Source organism: Anolis carolinensis, chromosome 2 (genome assembly GCF_035594765.1).
Source record: "Anolis carolinensis isolate JA03-04 chromosome 2, rAnoCar3.1.pri, whole genome shotgun sequence".
NCBI classification, from domain to species: domain Eukaryota; kingdom Metazoa; phylum Chordata; class Lepidosauria; order Squamata; family Dactyloidae; genus Anolis; species Anolis carolinensis.
The window spans coordinates 287,757,018-287,779,028 of record NC_085842.1 but is presented as its reverse complement, the minus strand read 5'-3'; the positions used below and the strand labels follow the sequence as shown (position 1 = coordinate 287,779,028).

General features: G+C 38.2%; 2 protein-coding genes across 4 annotated transcripts in view; one reads left to right on the top strand and one right to left on the bottom strand.

The window, feature by feature from the left end:
• gfm2 (GTP dependent ribosome recycling factor mitochondrial 2) overlaps window positions 1-8,212 on the top strand; it is a 26,598-nt gene extending 18,386 nt beyond the window's left edge. For all 3 annotated transcript variants that reach the window (XM_008102964.3, XM_062972320.1, XM_008102962.3), the window contains 8 exons: window positions 62-161; window positions 1,237-1,426; window positions 2,755-2,831; window positions 3,830-3,968; window positions 4,076-4,261; window positions 5,248-5,363; window positions 5,600-5,782; window positions 7,199-8,212. In XM_008102964.3, coding sequence (XP_008101171.2) covers window positions 62-161; window positions 1,237-1,426; window positions 2,755-2,831; window positions 3,830-3,968; window positions 4,076-4,261; window positions 5,248-5,363; window positions 5,600-5,782; window positions 7,199-7,327 — 1,120 coding nt within the window. In that variant the 3' untranslated portion in view covers window positions 7,328-8,212. The remainder of the gene's footprint in view (window positions 1-61; window positions 162-1,236; window positions 1,427-2,754; window positions 2,832-3,829; window positions 3,969-4,075; window positions 4,262-5,247; window positions 5,364-5,599; window positions 5,783-7,198) is intronic.
• Window positions 7,697-22,011, bottom strand: LOC100567843 (beta-hexosaminidase subunit beta). Its single transcript, XM_062972326.1, has 10 exons — window positions 21,873-22,011; window positions 20,765-20,866; window positions 18,534-18,663; window positions 17,612-17,792; window positions 15,648-15,734; window positions 13,876-13,948; window positions 11,943-12,114; window positions 11,242-11,332; window positions 8,898-9,002; window positions 7,697-8,025 (listed from the first exon to the last, which is right to left on the bottom strand). Exons 2-10 carry the CDS (start codon window positions 20,858-20,860, stop codon window positions 7,962-7,964), a joined length of 999 nt encoding a protein of 332 aa, XP_062828396.1. The 5' UTR covers window positions 20,861-20,866; window positions 21,873-22,011; the 3' UTR covers window positions 7,697-7,961.

Sequence of the window (22,011 nt, the reverse complement as noted above, 5' to 3'; positions counted from 1 at the left end):
CATTACTGAAGTTAGAGTTTAGATTCCTTTATGGGATTAATTTCTAAGCTATCTGTTACAGAGAGAGAATGAGCCGCTTGCTTCTGCCATTCGCTGATCAGCAAATAGAAATCTCTTCAGCAACAGCTGGCAACATTGTCCTGACTGTTGGGTTGAAACAGGTAAATAAAAGAAGTGAATTTATTTAGAATTGCATCAAAATTAATTTCAGGTATTTAGCATGTTGCTGGTTGATTCTCATTCCTCTTTGTGGTAATTTGGCAGCATTTAGTAATTTCATCATCACCAATAATACTACCTTTCCACAGTGGTAAAACTGAAATAGTTTAAGGTTGTCCATACTATGGCTTAGAAATTAATCAGAATGGATATTGGAGTCAAGAAAGGCAGCTATGAAGGAACAAGACAAGATTCTGAAGTGTAAAGATATATTACTGAACACTAAAGTTACAATTGTCTATGCCATCTTTGTTTCCATTTCCATTATGGTTGTGAAAACTATAGACAGTGAAAATGTTGATAGATGGAAAACAACTCATTTGAAAGGTGCTGAAAAAGAATTCCATAGATACCGTGAACTGTTAAAAAACATCAACATATAGATAGGTCGTAGAGCAAATCAGGTCTGAACTCTCCCTAGAAGTCAAAATGACTAAATAGACTGTCTTACTTGGCTATATCATGTAAAGACATGAGTCCCTAGAAAAGACAGTGACAATTGGTAAGGTAGAACACAGCAGGAAAAGAGGAAGATCTGTTTCGGATGAATAGACTCAATCAAGAAAGCCATGGCCCTGAGTCTGTAAGACCTGAGCAAGGCTATTAAAGATAAGATGACTTTGAACTATTTCATAAAGTTGCCATAAGCCATTTGACTTGATAGCAGTGAAGAACAACAAGTAATTTTATTGACTTAGTGGCATTTTAAAAATGTTATCTGTCAAAAAATTCCTCTCTAATTATAGTGAAAGCACCATTTGAGATTTACTTTTGTCGTAAATACAAATCATCAAAGGGGTTTTGTTTCACTTCTAATTTTTTAATACTGGCAAAGAAAAACTATTAGAACTTGTCTGCAAACAAAGAACTTTGCTGTAATTACTGTCATCCCCAATGGTTTTCCCTTTGAACTGAGAAAAGACAACCTTCAGTAATTACTTTTCATCATTATAAAGGAATGAAAGCAAACCAATTATATGTTAACAATGCATTGTGTTGCTTGTTGTCGTATGATAGAGTGCCACTGGAGACACCATTGTTTCATCAAAAGCTTCTGCAGTGGCTGCAGCTCGTCAGGCGGGAAGGAATGTGGGGTCACCGCACGGCCGAGGTGGAGAAGCGCAGAACCTTCTCTTGGCTGGCATCGAGGTTCCAGAGCCGGTCTTTTTCTGCACCATAGAGCCACCTTCCATGGCCACGCAACCAGGTGCGAAACAGTTACTGAAACAGTGGGTCTTGTGTTTTTAGGCAATTCACTGTCCTGAAGAAGTTGAGTTTTATCTTTGATATCAAGCACAGTGTAGTAAAAAGAAGACTGGAGAGAACACCCACTGTTTTAACTGGGGGACTGAAAACCAGTTTCAACATGTGGAGGTTATAGTGAATGTACTTTGATAACTTAACACTTTCAAACTAAGGACTGCAAAATGCTTTCTTCATTTTCTAGAGGAAGAATTTTAAAAATCCAGTGAATTAGCTGCATATACCCAATATTGATTATGATCAGCAGTAACTCTGTTTTTTATGGCAAAAAAAGTTTTTTTGGAACAGGCTTGAGGAAGTTTCAAAAGCCACTTACATACTTTAAGCCAATTTTAGGATGAAACAACACTGTAGAATTAATGCATCTTGACTCCACTTTAACTGCCATGACTCAACTAAGGAATCATGGGAGTTGTAGTATTTAGCCTTCTCTGCCAAAAAGTGCAGGTACCTCGCCAAACTCCAAATCCTAGGATTCTATACCATTGAGCCATAGCGGTTAAAGTGGTGGCATTAATTCTACAGTACAGATGTACTCTGAGTTATAAATGTCTAACTCCAACCCCAACGCTTCAAGTCTACCATAGCAGTCTGCTCTGAGTGATGGAAATCTCTTCTGGTGAGCAGGGCACAGCATGTTGACATTTCCTGTCCTTTCCCACCAGTGATCTGTAGTTCGACAAGGAATTCCCACAGGGGTCCTCCTGATTGTTGCAGCCCCCATCACTGGTGGGAAGGGGCCAGAAACATTATCCTTTTGAGCTCTGATCACCAACAGATTGACCCTCCATCACTTGAACCGGCTCCCTGGAGTTTAAGGCGATATTGGCTGGACATTTATAATTACGGGAATAGTTTCATGATCATGAATATGTAGTATAACTGAATACAAAGCATCTGTAACTGCATCTGTAACTGCAATATAGCATGTTGGCTATAGTCTTTAGTTTTTCTTTGCCTTCTGATCCTAATTTTGTCCTTAATTTTTGAACTGCTTGGTTTGCATGATCTGTGTCTTTGCTTGGAAGTCAGAATTAAATAGCAGACGGGGACTAGCAAGTTGGTTCTGCAAAGCAGTTTTAGCTGTAGTGTTAAAGGTTTGGTAGTATACCTTGTTCCAGTATTTAACCTTTTGGGGGGCAGGAATAACAGTTTATTGATGACTTTGGAAGGCCACTTTTTCCTCCTCTCTTCATTTCCAGATAGTTGCATCTACTGTAGAGTCTCCACAACAGCCTATTGTGATCTAACATGGTCAATATTTTATCATAGATCTGGATAACGCCCTATCTTCTCTGCAGCGGGAGGATCCAAGTCTGAAAGTCAGGATAGATGCTGACACTGGGCAGGTAAAGTCTACTGTGTCCTTTAGAGAACTTTTATCAATAGTTTATACTCCATTCATCACGGTTTTAATGATAGTAAACGCAACAACTATTGAATTCTCATTCATTCTATATTTGTGGATTGAATTGGCTTAAGAAACTGTATAGCTTTCTGGTTCTGCAGGGGAAGGCACCGTTCCTAAATCAGTTTAAAAGTAGTTTTGATTTGTAATGTGATCTTAGAAGCAAATGCAATTTTAGTCCAGAGTTGAGCAAAATGTGGCCCATGGACCACATGAAGTCCCAAAGGGCAATTTTTGTGCCCCAAAATGATTTTTGTCGTATTTGGAGTGCCCCCTCCCCCTCCCCAGATTCCTAGGGATCAAAACAAACATTTGTCAACATCTTCTGGAGGGTTAATGTTTCCCTCTACTTTTCTGTAGTTGTCCACTCCTGTCACAACCACACATTCTAATTATGAACCCCAACTATTGCCATTGAAACAACTCTGAAATATCCAGAGCAGAAAACATATGTTGACATGGGGTACAGTTTGGTTTGAGTAGCTATTCTCTATTGTTTGCAACCAATCAGTCAATCAAATAATGAACAAGAATTCAGTAGGGGGATTTTTTTCATTCATTTTGTTTGTTTGTCAACAAGCATGTAAAAGGTGGCCAAAACTTGGAGCCTTTGTTTACAACTCTTCGGGTAACAGTGTCGTAATCTGCCCATCTTCTAAACATAGTTCTTTGTGAATTGGGCACTCTCATCCAGACAGGATAATTTAGAATGCTAGGGTTATCCTGTCTGGATGAGAGTTAATACTTTTTATATTCTTTTTGAGGTAATGAAATACTCCTATATTTACTTAATTTTAAATCCAGGTAATATATATTCCCTATTTCCAGTTACTGTTGTGCTAGGGAAGATTAAATAAAGTAAGAAACTTAGGGAAATAATAATGTTGTACCCTGTGCTTTTAACGTAATTGCTTATGGCACCTTTTATATATTTGACAGACTATTCTTTGTGGAATGGGTGAATTGCATATTGAGATTATTCATGATCGAATCAAACGTGAATATGGACTTGAGACCTATCTTGGTCCTCTTCAGATAGCTTACCGAGAAACGATCCAAAAGTCGATTTGGGCTGTAGGTAAAGTAACAAGTGTGATCTTGCAACAGATTGCATTCGAACTAATAACACTTTAAAAATAGTTTTCTTCAGTTTAGCATGACGTATGGTGTTTCATTTTATCCCAGACACACTGGACAGGACCATAGGAGAAAAACGACACCAAGTGACCATAGAACTAGGAGCGAGACCATGGGAGGGGGAAGTGCCAGCAACAGCACCAGTGATTGAATATGCTGAAAGCATCTCTGATTCACTTCTGCCAGAGCTTCGTGAAGCTATAGACACTGGAATTATTAACTCTTGTCTTCAAGGTAAAAGTGCCACTCCAAGTTACATTTTGAATGTATTAAAATTGTTTTTTTAAAAAAAGGGTTTTGTGAAAATATTTCTTGTGAATTCTTAACAGTAGGAAGTTAAAGAAAGGCATTTTATATGTATAGAATTAGGCATCAGCCATGATGTAATGATTTGATTGGTTCAACTAAGGCTCTGGAGAAATAAGTTAAACAAGGTCATGGTTTCAGGCTCAGAGGGAGGCAATAGTAACCCTTCTGAACAAATCTTGCCAAAAAAGAAAATCTCGTAATAGAATTATGGTCATGTAAGTCTAAAATGACTTGATGTCACACAATAACAAAGTACAATCGCACGGGCAGCATTCCATCCTCCTTTGTTTTACACTGTTGCCACAAAACAGACTGGAAACCTATGTGCAGAATTGAGAGAACTGTTCTGATGTTAAAACAGGGGGGAAATGTAGGAAAATAAGGAATTATTTAAGCAATAAAAGAAAAAAGAGAAAAGTGGAACGTAGTAACAGGATATGGCGGAGCTGTATAGAAAGGTTTTGTTTTGGGCACAAGCAAAAAAGATAAACTGAATCTAAGCAGTGTCGGGGGGGGGGGGGGGGGGTAATAATCCACTATGTCTGGATTCCTTCTCTCAAAAAACCTGAGCATTATAGTTTATGTATCATTTTTCTAAATCAAACGTCTGAAGCTGTTTGCTCCCACCCCCACCCCCACTTTGTCACGGGAACTTTCTTGAGTATTGTTTCAAAATTTTCTTTCTAAAAGCCACAATATATAAAATCTGATTTTAATAGGTTTTCTTCTGCAATAGTCTTTGGCTGATGAAAGGGAGTTTTGTTTTGTTCATTTGTGTGTACATTACCTGCCTTAACGAGTTTCATTCAGAATGAAGCGATTTAGCTGTGCTTGAAATCCCTAAAGTCACACCTTTTATTGAAAGTTTATCTGTATTGGCATGCTAATGTAATTCATGTTTTGCATTTTAGGGCCACTTCTGGGGTTCCCAGTTCAAGATGTAATAGTGACAGTACATGCAGTGGCCACAAATGTTGATGCATCACCGACAATGGTTTCTGCTTGTGCTTCTCGCTGTATGCAAAAGGTATTAAGAATGAAATAATCTTTCAGTCTTTTTAAGGCCAATTGGAATCAAATCTCAGCAGACACTTAGGACTCATTGTGTATTGTAGAAGTTGTTTTACTTACTTTAGAGAGTATTTTCCTTTTAAAGGTCCCCAAAAGCAAGGTTGTAATTTACAGGTTATTTTGTTTCTGTTTGTTTACCTATCCATCTTCATTCCTTTTAAATCTGGTGCTTTTTGAAATTTGGCTCATTAGGCTTTAAAGAAAGCTGATAAACAAGTGTTGGAGCCTCTCATGAACATGGAAGTAACAGTGGGGGAAGACCACCTTGGTGCAGTCCTTGCTGACCTTGCACAGAGAAGGGGCAGCATTCAGGAGATTCAGAGTCGCCAAGATAACAAAGTTGTGATTGCATCTGTTCCACTGGCAGAAATGATGGTAGGTGTTTATGTTGCTAAAGCAAACTCCGTCTTTGTCTTGATTTGCCGTATTTTGTATAGCTCATGTGTACAAAAATGACACTACAAGTATGGTTTTCAAGTTTAGGAAATGTGGGAAGTTTATGAAACTATTTCTGAGATGCCAAGTAATATCTAGCTTCGTCACAGAAATTGAGTTCAGCATCCAACATCCATTATGGAACATGGTAGACCAATGATGGGCTTTGGTGTGTCCAAATTCACCAAAAAAAACCTAGCATGATTTGGGTGGTGTGTCACTTTGAGAAAAAAAAATAATTTCACAATATGTAGTTTAAATAACAAAAATATATAATTATAATATATAACCGTATTTAATAAATCAAAAACTATTTACTACCCTTATTTCCATGTACAACAATCTATGGTACCTCATGCACTTTCCATGCTGATTTCTCTCTATTCTAGTTTCAATGTAGTCATGAATAATAAATAATATAATAATATACTAGTAATAATATAATGACATATTATATATATATATATATATATATATATTAAAAAAATAAAATAAAAAATATGTAATGTGCATAATTCCCATGGAGTAAACAACAAACCCACTGGACCAAATCACACCAAATTTGGCCACAAAATACATAGTCATCCAATCAATCTGCATGCAGCAGTGTCAGCAAAAATGGCCAGGTGTGTCAGTGCTGACACGCGTGTCATAGGTTGGCCATCACTGTGGTAGACGAAGCTTCTTTAGATCATTGGCTAGCTACTTTTACTCTTCCTAGAAGCTTCAGTTCTAGGATGAGGCGCTCCCACCTTAGCTATGCTTTGTAAACAGGAAGACTGGAACAGCAGCCTTCTTTGACAAGGATCTTTTGCTCTTGTAGCAGTTCAAAAGCCAAAATCTTAAGTAAGCCTTTCCCGGAAGTGCAAAATGGCATGTTGTGTTGATGGTCTCCTGTACATGACATCATCTGATCTATCCAGCATATTCCTTTCTCCTGCTGATTCTTCTGTTGTATTATGAACTGTAGTAGCGAGCATGAAAGCCAAGGAACACCTATTTGTTAAGCCTGTTCACAGGTGCATCTCTATCAGACATGGGCAAACTTCAGCCTTCTATGTATTTTGGACTTCCAACTCCCACGATTCCTAACAACTGGTAAGCTATTAGGAATTGTGGGAGCTGAAGTCCAAAACACCTGGAGGGTCGAAGTTTGCCCATGCCTTATCTATATGAAGCTTTTTCTGTACTGCCATCCTGTTAAATCAGTGGAAGTATTCTAAAAAGTAAGCCATCACACAGACTAATTGCATGTGCAATTGATGCATCAAGGCCCCTCCCCTTAAAGTGAGTCAAAAGTAATTCATGATTCTTGTGATGTACTGCTGACTTTATATATTTTGTTTCCATCCTTAGGGGTATTCAACACATTTGCGGTCCTTGACCTCAGGCACTGCTACATTTACTTTGGAACTGGCAAGTTACCAAGCAATGAGCCTCCCTGAGCAGATGGCTCTGCTTCATAAGAGGAGTGGGTTGGTATAACACTCCGGATGAACAAAGGCATGTTTTTATCATGGGAAGAAAAAACTGCTGTGAGATAATTTTGCATGTGGTCACAACTGCAAATCTACTGCCATGCTCAGTGGATGTGTTTTGAGATTTATAATTATTTCCATCTTGGAAAACATGCACCAATTCTGAATGTTGTGATGAGGACAGATTATTCCATTACCAGAATAAAACCAAAAATCACATCCATATCCCTTATGAACAATCACTTCTTAAGCCACCTAGTCTTTTCCTTAATGTAGATCTATCCTGGAATAGATTTGTGGCTTTCCTATTAAGATAGTTTGGCCACATCAGAAGAGCTGTGGTATGTTTACAATTTTCCATATTCAAGGCACAAAATAAATGCTTTTTGTTGCTTATTGAAAGGAAATGGCTGCCCTGACTCAATAAGATTCTGTGTCCCATGTTTTTTTTTAAACTATTGATTTTAATTTCTCTAAAAAAAACCCAATAACATTTATTTTGAAACATTTAAAAGAAAAGAATGTTGCCTACATCTGGAATGCCAGAATTTCAAAATGACATTGTTTCAGTGCAACTGTTTACAAAGTGGCAGGCTTCCTTCCCAAAAAGGCACAATGGGTATCTTTATATCTGGGGTCTGTTATGAATCTCTTCTTTCATGGCTGCAGTATCCAACGAACAAAGGCTGGGCTGCTATTCCACGCCTGCGGGGAAGAGAAGGGTGTGAATTAATCCATCTTAAACATTTAATATCATACTAAGTTTCCCTGAACTGTTTTATGAAATAAGACTGCTTCTAGGCATCTAATTTCAAAGTAACAATGGAAAGGGCTTGGTAAGTCATCTGTTGCAATTATGCTCTAATACTAAATAAAGCCTTTTTTAAATTGAGATTTTATTTGGCACATGCCTCTTTTAAACCATAGTTGTTCAAATTGCACAGCAAGGGCAGTCAAGTTGGTGGCTTGTGTTTATCTCCACTATCTATCAGCAAATAATCTCAGCTATTAAAACCATAAAACAAAAATAAGACATAATATCTCACAGGATTAGATGAAACATCAGCATAAATTCAGCAACAGAAAACATTGCAAACATTTAGCACTAAAACTCTAAGGCCTGGAACATTATTGAGTTCCTTATCAGGATCTGAGAAGATGACACTTAAGCACTAGAGGTTTCTTTGTGGGAAGCATCCTACAATCAGACTTCATTGCTGGAAAAGGCCTCTTCCCTCACTGTAATCCACAGAAAGGCCCTTAGGAATATGTTACTGTCTGTCACAGTAATCTGAATAAGGATGTGCATGTATTCTGTTACGTTTTCTTTGCTGATATTTAGGTTCCAACAAGTTATGACTTGGATGGATATAAAACCTGATAACTAAATAAAAGATAGAAAATACTGATTTATACATATGCACAGACACATCAGAAAATGATAGGTAATATGGAAGGTACGTTTAGATTAAGAAGTATATAGTTATATAAGCCTTTATGTGTCTACTGCTAAATTGAATGGCACTTATTTTAAGTACATTGGTACAGGATTCTGCCAGACTTGCTCTGCTTCTTACCTAACCATGCGACAACGATGTTCATTAAGTCTGCTATAAGCATCTTCAATGTCTGTTACATTTTTACTGCTCCACAGTCTCTCCCCAACAGCAGATGCCCGAGGCCTGGAATCACAATTGTCAAAATTTGGTTTAAAACAGCAGTAAGCAGTGTAGCTAGAACATAGCTTTTTTTTAAAAAAAAAAATTGCTTGTGCCCCTTTTGGTCCAATAATTTTTATGTGACCCTGGTATATAAAGATATATAAAATGGGTATAAAAATGAGACATTTACTGTTAACAAATCAGCATTTACAAGTCTTGCTAAACAAGCTGGTTTCCTTTTTATAAAGTATAGCTGAAGCATCATTGGCATCTTTTCTAAAAATTGGGAGCTGAATTTTAAAGACTTTTTTGTCCCCAAATGGTCCCAAATTGCAGTCTTTTTCTTCTTCTAGCAAAGCCCCCCAAAGCTTTCCACTAAAAAGAAAAGAAAAATTGCTTAAAAATGAGCCCAAATCATCCGTACCCATGTGCCGTTGCCCATCTCCAATTTAATACATCTACAATGGAGGCTTCTTAATCTGTGGCCTTACATGAAATATAGTGAATTGAAGCTTGCTTTTCTTTGAACAAAACGGACTACAAAAGAGGTCATGTGTGGTCTGCAAACAGGACTTTCCCTATCTGGGGTACAGTCAAATTCACCTTTTGGTTCCAAATATAACAGAATCGATGCATCTAAGCACGCAAATGTCATTTTCTAGGAGCTGTGGAGGACAACAGTTAGTATTCTTTTCCTCATTCTGCACAACCAAAGCTGCCCTGGGACATGCTGAAAACCTCTGACCATTTGATGCTTCATGACAAGCAGGAAAACATCATAGACCAGATGTAAAATGATGACATCCGCTAGAGTCCTTCAGGGGTCTTGGTGCTGCTTTAATCCTTTTATGTCTGGTATGGGAACACAGTGAGACACTTCTTCAATCTTGCCTGCTCCCAACAAAGAAAGAAATTACTGTGCTGGGGGGTGGGGGGTTCAGGAAGCCATGCAGTAAGTTAGGGGCAGGATATGGCTCAACCTAACATAGGTCTGCAGTGAACCTATTGTGCAATGCTGAGCCATACAGGATTTCAGCCAGTAAGAACTTGGTAAATCAGTACTAAATTCCATTGATTTGGTTGCTCTACTGTAGTTAGAACTAATGAACATCTAAGAGGCATATGGTCACATTGCCAATGAGATGATGACTTCAGCTTTTAGGGCACTTCCAGACAGCACCAAATTATGGGTTTCAGTAAGGGACAAAAATCCCAGGATTTCATGAGAGGTCCATATACAGATCTGTTAATCCTGGGATTTCTGCCTCCGTCATCCACACCTGATGCTTTGTTGTGAAATTTAGAGGCTCTCAACATGGCCACCACAGGACGTCCGCCGGAAACTTTGGTGGTTTTTCAAAAATAATCTCAAGATGCAGATATGCGGATTGCTGCAAAAGTTCTGTTCTTTGTCCTGGCCAGAGAAACTTTGCCTTCAACATGTTTAAAGAAGTTTCTGGCACACTAATGAAGTTTGCGGAGTAGGGCCATTTCTGCCCAAGTCAGCACTACACAATCAAAAAAGAACACACACTTTCAAGCCTGGAACAGAACTTTGTTATTATTGACACTTTTAGGAGCCTGCCTCCCTGGCCATCTGTCTAGACAGATTTGCTTGTGTACTTATGGCATGGAACAACAGATTGCTGTTCCTGGTTTGAAAGTGTCTGTTCCTGTTTCATTGTGTACTACTTACTGTGAAAGTACTTGTTTCACCCCAGAAACTTCATTTTTCTGCCATAAACTTCATTAAATAGGTGAATGACAAAGTTTCTCTTGCCAGAACAAAGTTTTCACCTTCTACTCAACTGTCGTCATCTACTTAACTGTCAACTTCCTTTTAAAAAACCAACCAATCAGGAACAAGCATCTAAAACCCGGGAATAAACCCAGATAAAAATCCCAAGTTTTCCGATTGCAGAGACATACACACATTCAAAGATGTGGATTTTCAGCTCAGAACCAGGATATTCTCACACCTGAAAATCTCATGGTTTTTGCAATTTGTAGTTCTTCTCACATTTTGAGGGAATGGCATCTGGCCACCTTCCATTTTTCTGCAGAAGCTCCTGGGATAAAGTTACTATCTGGATGGGCCCCTTGTCACAAAAACACTGCTCTTTAGGGACTTTCGAAGAGAATAAAGAAAGAAGAAAAGAAGAATCCTTTGGAAAGTAATGTGCTTAAACTCAGTTTTTTGGAGAGTTAAGGCTCACCAGGACCATTGTATCTGTACTGGGAAAATACTGATGAACTATACCAGAGTCTGGACATGAAGTTAGTTGCATCCACATATTCTCCCCAAAGACAGGCTTCGCCACCAACCACCAGGTCTTTCTGACTTTTGCATCCTGTATTAAATAAGGAAAGGGAAAAGGAGAGAACAGCCTCATTTCATATTCTAAATACATCCTGTCTGATGCTTCTTTTCCATTATGTATCGCTGATGAAAAGTTCTCAGGACTGGCGAGCATAGGAACAGTTGAAGTGGGTTACATAATTGTGCCAGACTTTAGATAGAAAAACGTTAACTAGGGTGAGTTACAACCTACTGTCTGATCATTACTCCAAATGGGTAGCACAACCCCACCCCCCTCATGATTAAACAAGAGTTGTTGCTTTGATTTCACATTACCCTAGAATCACAAATACAATTCTCTTTGTTCAGGAAGAAAAAGGAATAATAAAAAAAATTCTATAATCAGTTGTCTCACAGAAGCAGTTTGTTCTACCTGGTTATAGTAGACTATAATGGGATCTCCACTGATGAGTGGAGAGTTAATGTGGGTGAAAAAGGCTGTGACTAAAAGAGTATAGGTTCAAGCTGTTAATTTAAATGTGGCAGTTGAACAGCAAGTACTATACATAAAATATCTTCACTGCAACCAATAAGACTTAAATATGGCGAATTTTGATTGCATTAAACACACACAAATAGGCAATTGCAAGATTTCTACAAACCCAGGAAATTCAGTGGTTCTACGTTGTAGTATTTCTTCCAATCCTGGCCATAACTAATGATGTCGAGATACCAAGGTGCTGCTAGAATTGCAGGGTGCCCTTCTTTTGTTACTTTTCTCAGTTCTTCGTGATAATGTGACAACCACACTTCAATTACGGTATCTGGCTGTAGCTGAAATATCAAAATATATGGATTGTTAGAATGCAGGCAATCCACCCTGATTGCCTGCATATTGTGCTTTCAGCTTTGTTTGCTTCCCAGTACAGACTGGAAGCAAACAAGTGACATATAAAGTTATTACAAGTGTTTTTATGTACTTCTTGTTGTCCCTCTTTGCACAATGTTAAGTTCCTCCCATTCCAGAAGTCAAGTAATCTGACATCAATATCAGAGATTCTCCAATTCACATGCACAGTGATGGTGGTAGACCAATGTCAACTTTGCTGAGTCTTTTGGGGATTTTTATGGGGCTTAAATCACTCTGTGACGAACCCAAAATATTTTAAAAAGATGACATGAGAAGGAATAATGTCTCGAAGAGTATAGCAGAGTGATTTAAGCCCCATAGGATGGTTTTATAAAAGCATGGTAAAACAGAAGTCACAGCGAGGGATAGGAACGTTGAAGAAATAGCAATCCTAAATGCACAGAAATAAAATGACAAACTCGAGGAAAGAAAAAAAACAAGACTACAAGGGATATGATGTGCTTCTGTATCCAGCCTAAACAGATAGGTAACACCCTGACTTTTCTTGCAAACCTTCCTTTCCCTGCTACAACTGTGTTGGACTTCTAATCATGCTAAAAATATTGAGGGTCAAAAATAGTCAAGCTTTTCTTGCTTCATGTGTGTGTATGTAGCCAAGGAGCTTTCTCTACTATTTCCCTCAGCCCCACCACTAAATCAATTTTGCCCAGTCACAGGCATCTACCCTAAATCCGTACCCTCACTGCCCTTCAGCTGATGATCAGCCCAGTTAGGAGGGAGGCTGAAACTTCAAATGATCCACTTGCCAGCCCAGGAAGAGATTCCTGCCTGCCCAAATTCAGCCCATCCAGAGGATCAGGGAACCCTGATGGATAGAATGAGCTCCAGTGCTCTGGGAAGGGGAGAATTACACCATGTTCCTTCCCTCAAAGCATTTCATTCCAAAGAAAGCTGATGCTGGATCCAATATATTAAATGGAATCCAATGTATGTTCGTTTTTTTTACCAAAGGAACTTAATCTATCAGTGGAATTAGGAGGGAAAGAATCCCCCCCGCTCACCTTTTGGAGGCAGGGCTGACCTGTGAATAATCACATTCAGAAGGTGAATGCAATGGAGAAAGAGTTATCACAGTCTGCTAAAAATCAAAACCTTGTGAAACTTGTGAATGTGGAGAGCCAACTCTATCTGTGAGATGAATTAAGGTGGGTAGGTTGTCACTCCTCATGCCACAATAACCTCTTATAGATCTTCAGGTGTGTCTGTTTCACCTGAGCAAAGCACGGGAGATACTATGGAAATAAGATAGCCAGGCCATACAGGAAAAGGAGCCAGGATGCACAGCATAAGTGGAGACAGTGCATAGTCCTTGTTACTCCTCTTCCTGTGTCCTTACATGCCAATTCAGTGAATTCCAGCTCTTCATTTGTGCCATGCATGTATGTTTTGCCCAGGCATGCAGGAAAAGGAGACAGACCCCACTGGGGAAGTAGTGTGGTGCCAGTGCATAGAGTCTGGTCCTCCTCTTCTCCCTCTTGGGAGCATAGTGGGAAGCCCCCCTGGGGACCACAGCAGCAGCACCCCATTTCCACCTCTGGGAGTTATTTGTGTTTTTTCCCACTTTTGCAGAAAGAGGGCCAACTGTACATAAATCTTCCTCAAGGCTATGGCAGAAGAAAATGCTTTCTAAGCTATTGCAAATCAAAACATTTCACAAATCTTACCTGCACACCATTATCAAAGACTTCCTGCCAGACTATCGACTTCTTATTTACAGAAGACATTATGTCCAATATTCTAGGACAAAGTAATCAGAAAAAATTACACTCCTGTAATCTGGATCCTAAATAAGCTTAAAGCATAAAGATATAGTAAAAATGTACTAAAGATACACAGCAGAGGGAGGTTATTTTGTCTTCTGCCAATGCTATGTAATTCACATAGCGCCCTTCCACACAGCTATATAACCCAGAATATCAAGGCAGAAAATCCCACAATATCTGCTTTGAACTGGGTTATCTGAATCCACACTGCCATATATCCCAGTTCAAAGCAGAAAATGTGGGGTTTTATTCGGCTGTGTGGTAGTCCATACCCTTTTCTGCAGAGGGAAAATTTGGGAGATGATGGACTAGTTGACTTTAAAGATGCTAAACTACAAAGTAGCCTTTCTATTGTTAAAACATTTCCTGTACACAATGATAACCTGAATGAGTATTTTACTTCCATTTTGAGTGAAGGAACTCTTTGGAAGCCACATCAACCTGAATACAGCAATCACATCTGATTTTGAAAGCTAAACAGGGTAGAGCAGGCATGGGCAAACTTCAGCCCTCCAGACGTTTTGGACTTCAGTAGGCTGTTAGGAATTGTGGGAGTTGAAGTCCAAACACCTGGAGGGACGAAGTTTGCCCATACCTGGGACAAAGCCTGGTTAATACTTGGGTGGAAGACTACCAGGTAATACCAAGTATCTCTACCGTAGGATAGTGGGAAATGCTGTTTGAAGTCAAGAACTGTTCCCTTCCAGAGATGAAACCATGAGGCTAGATGGTATGACTCAATAGAAGACCATATCTAGTGTTCCTATTATCACAGGCTCATGGACTCATGTTATCAATCATATTCGGTTACTACTGCTACTGCCCTGACTAAAGAGGTAGACAAGCAGAGGCAGTATTTTCCCCTTTTAGTGTTGTGTCTTTAGACTAAGCCTGAGAGCAAGGAACTGTGCTTTCTTGTTCTACTTCTAAAGCACCTGTCAGGTGCAGGCCCTTTTTGCATCATGGACAGTAATGGCATTAAATAAACAAATAGTATCCCACATGCTGCATTACATAACTACTTAATATATATACACTTATCTCCAAGGTAGTGTATCTCACTATCACATAGCTCTTACTGTCTGTCTGGAAAGAATTCCTATTGTTTTGATAAAATCTATTTTCTTATAAGTTTGAATTTATGCTTCTTGTCCTAGTTTCTGGAGCAGTAGAAACAAGCTTTCTGCATCACTGCTTTCTCAGCCACTAGGTTGTTTTTGGTAAAACATTTTATGGAAATAAAAAAAATACTGGGACAAAAATATTAACTGATTTATTTAACTTTCTTGCTGCATGATCTGGCTACAGGTCCATGGAGAGTTAATTCCAAATTTGATATTAAACCATTGTTTTGCCGGTTTGTGCTAAAAACAGAATGAGGTTTTTGTGCGAGTATTAACATCACACTTAAATTTCAAGTCAACTGTCCTCTTTCTGACAGCAAAATACATTGCCTTGGAGGGTGGCGATCCTTTTCTGAAGGTATTTAAACTGAGCCTAGATGAGCATCTGCCTGGAGTGTTATATATTCTTGCATGGAAGATGGTTGAACTGGATAACTCTTGTGGTCTCTTCCACCGACTGTATGATTCGTATTGATGACAACAGTACTGTGTGCATTTGAAGGAGGTAGCAAGAAGACAAAAGCAGACTTACTCAAAAGAAAAACTCACTTCTCAATGTAATAGGATTCCAGTTTAGAATAACTATACCAAAACCCATATTTCTTCATGAACTCTGTCACATCAGGATTGGACTTCCTATAAAGATAAAGAAATGATGTGATATTTCCTACCAAGGTCTACCATGTGGTAAAGAAATAAGTATAGAATATGCTGGGAATGCTGTAGCGGAAAGGACTGCCTTGTTGAGGCCTGGTCTGAGGAGGAGGAGGGGGACCCTTTGTTGGGGCCTTGTACTCCTGAATTGGAGTCTGAGTTGGAACCCTGTAGTACCTCAGGGAGAAAGTAGTTCTTCCCTGGATGATGGAAATGGTTTTACAGACAGATCTACTTTTGGTGAAGATATTTCACATGAAATGCTGTCAGAGGCTCTGCTTCCAGAGGCTCTCCCTGCCCCTGGGAAAGATGTGAGGGAGGTGGAAGACACTGGATTGTTGCCCATAACAAACGGCAAGATAGTGTCAAGCAGAAGCAATTAAGTTTTTTTCAGTGTTTGAAAGAGAGGGATTGCATGTGTTAAGTTAGTGTCTCCATGGGAACCAATATGGTTTCTTAAGCTAACCTCTTGGACTGCTCTCACACAGAGCAACTTTGTATTTTCTGAAGAAAATCACCTTTTCCTTGAACTCTGTGAACTGAGATTCTGGCCGTCCTTTCATGTTGTGTTTTACTGTTTGGGATCGGAGACTCCTGTTTGGATACAGTTCTTGGTCTAAGTTTTGGTGCATTTTTAATTTAGTGTCAGTGTTGGATTGTGTTTATTGCTGCCTCAAGAATACTCTGTCTATAACCTAGATTTTGAAATGGCTTTTGAGGCTTATACTTTGGACATACTTTTGCTTTTTTTTTTTTACTTTTACATATACTTTGGAAATACCTTTGTACTTTTTATCTTGGAATGTATTTTTGAACTAGTTTTCTCTATAGAACACACTATTCTTTAATAAACTTTTAATCAGTTGATTGATTTCTGTTGGCTGAGCTATAGTTGGGCTACTTAGCTCTTCATCTTGGGTGAAAAGGAGTCACATGCGTGGCTGGGCTGCAACATGCCTAAACACACAGGCATTAATGCAGAGTTCACATGTTTCCTCCATTATAAACAAGGAATCCTGATAAAAGACAGGGACTGAACAGGGGGATAGTGCAAAACAAAAAAATAAGTAACAATACCCACATTGCCTATCTTGCAGACAAGATTCATGCCTAAATATGAAATCCATGTATGCTTCATATATATATTATGAACATAGATGGAAAGTAATTATACATTTTAACAATTCTGTGCACAAAACAATGTTCTTGTATATGGAACCATCAAAAAGCAAAGGTTTCACTATTTCACCCACACGTGGATGATTTTTGAATGCTTGATAAAAGGTTAAGAAGAGCATAACAAGATATAATGCATCTGGAAGAATCAAGTTATATGAAGGACAAATAAAAGAGCAAGAAAAAATGGTATCTGTTTTTTAAATATCTCTTATAAAGAAATTAAAAATACTATCCTCTATTGCTGTTGAGGGCACAACTAGAAGTAATGAGTGAAAATGACAGGGTTTTAGCTAAATGTCAGGAGAAACTTCCTAATTCTCTCAGGACATTATAGTTTCTATGCTGAAGTCGTAAAAATTAACACAGAGATTTGCCTAAGATTCTCAGGCCAAAATTAAATAAATTAGAAAAACCACTAAGACTCAAAACATCATGCTTCCTCCCTGCAAGCAGAGCTTCTGAGTCTCTCTCTATTTCCATCCCACACACTATGAAAGTAAATTCCCATCCACAACGAGCTCAGAGAAATGATCTTCAGTCCAGTACAAAGGATTACAGCTGGAAATAAAAAAAAACCTACACTATGTACTCTGTCCTAGATAAGTACCCATTTTTGCCAGTTTCCATTTAGGCAGAATTCAGATTTATTGTCTACTTAGACATTTAATACCACAATGTACCAACATGAGAAGTTCACTTCATCTCCTCCTAAGTGGATATATTCATCAGGAAATACTGTTCCAACTTCTTTGAAAAATTTCACCATGAAATCATAAGTTGTATTCAAAATAGGGTTTACAGGTCCATAAGAACCACTGGGATGTTCTCCACTGTAGCACGGTGTGAGGACATCTTTATGCCCTTAAACAGAACAAACAAAAAGAGTATTTTCAGAAGGTTATCCTTCTTATATTACAGACCAAACACTTGCATGTCTTCTGATCTTTTAAAAATGACCCCAGTGCAAAACTCTCAAGCTCTTTGGATACAGGTGAATTAGATCAGATCTGGAAAACTGTGACTCACAGAAGACTTGTCTCTATTTGACACTATTAATCATTCTATTCAGCACTTTTTGTTCTCTTATGCATTCAAGGCTACTGCAGATGTGTTTCCATTTCAATGACTCTATTAATCACTGAATGCCATGGGCAAAAATGCTGTCTGTGCTAGCAATACAAGAAGTGGCCCCATACAAATTTTATGTTAGTTCTGCACACTGTCCAGCAGCAGCTCTCAAAATTTTCAAATAAGAAATTTCACAGGAACACAGAATTTATCATTAATAGCAAAAAAGGATGTTATCATTAACAAAGTAAAAAGGCAGATTTACTAGGACAATATAAAGAAGCAGAACTCATGTCAAGATTTTATTCAATTCAGGAGAAACTCAAGCCTAAAAGAAACCTGAACCAGTTATGTTATGTGCAGTATGGAAATGAACTGCAAACTGTAAATTATAAACTAAAATACTTTTAAAATTACATTTCATAATAAACCTGCATGTTAACACAAGTACTAATCTTGTTCCTCTTTGATGCTTCCTATTAAGCGGTACTATAGTGTTTTCAATATTGGTAACTTTTCAGAATCATGCCTTACCTTTTCCCCAAGATTGTGTATGCCCTGGAGTATCAAACTCTGGGATAACTCGAATTCCTCGTAACCGAGCATATTCTATCACAAGGCGGACATCAGTGGGGCTGTAAATATGGTTGTTCGAATAGGCCCCCTGTGAAAACATTCATTTGTAGCAACTGTTCCACATTATGTCATGAAAAATTCTGCATGTGTGAATACTGAATTAAACTTAACAGGAGAGTCATTTTATGATCCACAAGGACTGAGCGGTAGTCCAAATTTATTAATAACTCCTTGAAAAAATTCAGTACACAAAGCATGTTATGGGCATTAAGAATTTTAGCTAACATAGGGATACATCAAGCCATGGCTCTCTGGAAAGTTCAATTTCTAGCAACACCTAACTCCAAAACCATATTCATTATTCTCACACACGAAAACATGTTCTACTTCATGAATTTTCTTCTTGAACTAATGTGCAGACCAAAGTGGGATGATTGTTTCTCTTGTTCTGGACAGTATACTGCTGTTAATACAGCCTAGAACTGCACTGGGTTGTCAAGCTGCCACATAACTCTATTGACTCATGTTTAGTTTATGGTCTATCCTTTCCACTTGTACTGATTTCAAGCCAGGCATCACCCATCCTGTATTTCCGCATTTCATTTTTCCTGCCAAGAAGTAATACATTAGATTTATTCTTATTAAAATCTGTATCATTAGTTCTGGTCCAGCTCTTCAGTTTGCTTTATTCTGATCCTGTCCTCTGGGGTATTAATTACCATTCCCAATTTGGTGTCACTTACAAATTTTACAAGTGTGCCTTCTACTTACTCATTCTAGCAATTTAGAAAAATTCTGAATACCGGACCCAGAACAGGAAAGTGAACACTCCACTAGTAACTTCTCAAATGGATAAAGAACAACCATTAGCTGACAGACTTTGCATTAAATCTGACAATTAATTACAAATCCACCTGACCACTGAACAATTTACCACAGTTGACCAGCTTGTCTACAAGAATATCCTGGGGGAATCTTCTCTACATAGTGGTTTTAATGTTTCCACACTCTTCCTTTTGCTCCAAACATAACCAAAAAGCCCTTTTCTGTTTGCATTAATTGCTCTAAATGCCTGAGCTCATTTTGAGCCTTAGTTTTCTTTTCATCATACATGAACTAGGTTATTTGTTTTCCTCTGGCTGTTTTTCCCTTCTTCTGTTTCTTATACACGTCTCTTCTATTTCCTATACATACCTTAGCTTATCTAAAAGCATCTGTCCAACCACACTGATTTCTTCTGACATCTCCCAATTTACTTCCTTCCTGGAATTTTTTTGCATATATCTTTTAAGACACTTTCATGCAAAACACTCTTTCCCTTGAACACTTTTAACTAAGGGATTTCCCCATTTCCCTAAACTAATCGAAATTACCTTTTTTGCAAGTCTAGAGTACATGTTTATATGGTTGGTTTTGCCGTTCCTTTGTAAAACAAATTCCAGAAAAATATAGTCACTACTCACTACTTCCATCTTACTAACATGCTCATTTCTACTGAGCAGGATCAAATTCAAAACAGCCATTCTCCTTTTTGCATCCTCTGCCTTCTGGACAATAAAACCATTGACAAATGAGGAATTTATTAAACCATACATTTTTGGAAGATTTTGACTTTCAAAAATATTGGGGTGGTTGAGGACTTTCTTCTTTCTGTTTGGTCATTTGTTCTAAGCAAGCATCTTTTAAATCTTCAGTTTGGCTCAGGGCTTATAGTAGATCCCCACAATGAGCCCACTGTCAATCTGCCTTCCATGCTCAAAGTCATACACTTCCCCCACAGGTGTGCACATAGTTGGTATATAATGCTCCTCCTCCTTATTTCCTGTTTGGTCAATTTCTTTGGAAAACTTACATATCTCCATTACTACATTCCAGTTACGGACTCATTACACTAGGTTTCAGTGATGCCTCTTAAATCATATTTGCACCCCAGTGTAAAGAGCTCTAGCTTATCTTGTTTATTTCTTATGCTTTGTGCATTAGTGTAGAGAGATTCAAGACTTCTTGATATTTTTTCTACTTACTATCTGGGTCTTCTACTAGAGATTTGTGCTCTGCCCATGTACTGTAGAATCTTGGTCTACCTTGTCTAATAACATTTTTAAAAATTATTTTTATTTCTCCCCAAAGGTTTTTTTAATAAATAAAAATGAAATTTGGCAGTAAAATATCAAAAGATTTCAACTTACCTGGGCACTTAGTTCAGGAAAAGTGACACTTTGATAAGGAAAGGATTGGTCGTCTACAATGTGCCAATGTAGGACGTTGAACTTATTAATAGCCATGGCATCCTATGACATAGAAGGTGGTATTTTAGTTAATCACTCTGAATTCCTAAATGAGTAGTTTTTAAAGAGAGATTATTTTTCATTTCAACAGTTCTGAAATGCAAGTGCTTAATGCTTCAATTCAGAAAGAAAAATGTGAACAATGCTTCTCCAACTATTAGATTCCACTTCATGCAAACTAATATATACATTCTGTAACAAACCAAATCTTAAGTACATCTAATATTTAATTATATATACATTTATGCAAAACTACATAAATCCCATCAAGATGTGCTTTTCCCTGCAATTACTGCCCTGGCTGAACTCAGCTAAGAGTGCACAACCATCCCTGAAGCTCTCAAGCTATGGTTGTTCTCTGAGCATCCACTAAAGCTGAAGGAAGGCTTTCAGGAATGATATCCTGATTTAGAGTTCCCACCCCACAGAAACAACTGCTGCCAATTTTAGTGCCAAGTCAAAATATGGTTTTCCCCAAGCCATTAAATATATTAGCCTGGAACACGGGAAGCTGGTTTATACTTAAACTGCATCTACATTGTAGAACTAATGCAACTGGATGTCACTTTAACTTTCATGGCTCAATGCCATGGAATTCTGGGAGTTATAGTTTTACAAGCATTCTCTGCCACAATATACTGGTGCCTAAACAAACTGCAAATCTCAGGATACCACAGCATAGTAGTTAAAGGGGTGTCAAACTGCACCACTTTACTATGTAGATGTACCCTTAGCTAGACCAACGGTCCACCTGGAACCCATCATGCCAACTCTGACAGACAGAAATGGTTTGTCAGAATTTTATTTCTGGATCTATCTGGTATTTCTTCAAGGTCTTCCACTCAAGTCCTCACCAGCCCAATTTTAGCTTTATTTATATCGCAGACATACTGTGATTTACTGTAACATTAATAATTTACTTAGTTTTGTGATTTCAATCAAAATGTCCAGAGCAGCTATTTCTAAAACCCAAAGGAGGGTTGAGTTTCTGAAGCAACTGTCAACTTACCAAATTAGCAAAGATGTTTTTCAAGGGCAGGAAATGCCTTGATGTGTCAATCAAGATTCCTCGATGGGCAAATCTTGGAAAATCAGTAATGGCAGATTTATTGATAAAAAACTATGAAAACAAAAAGAAAAGAGAAATA

What these genes read in the sequence shown, in the direction of transcription:
- LOC100567843 (XM_062972326.1), bottom strand. Translation starts at nt 20,860, where the DNA reads ATGGCTATTAATAAGTTCAACGTCCTACATTGGCACATTGTAGACGAC. An exon ending in TTCCTGAACTAAGTGCCCAG is followed by an intron (nt 18,664 to 20,764) that starts GTAAGTTGAAAT and finishes ATGTTTTCACAG; the next exon opens with GGGGCCTATTCGAACAACCA. An exon ending in GAATCCTATTACATTGAGAA is followed by an intron (nt 13,949 to 15,647) that starts GTGAGTTTTTCT and finishes ACTTTGTCCTAG; the next exon opens with AATATTGGACATAATGTCTT.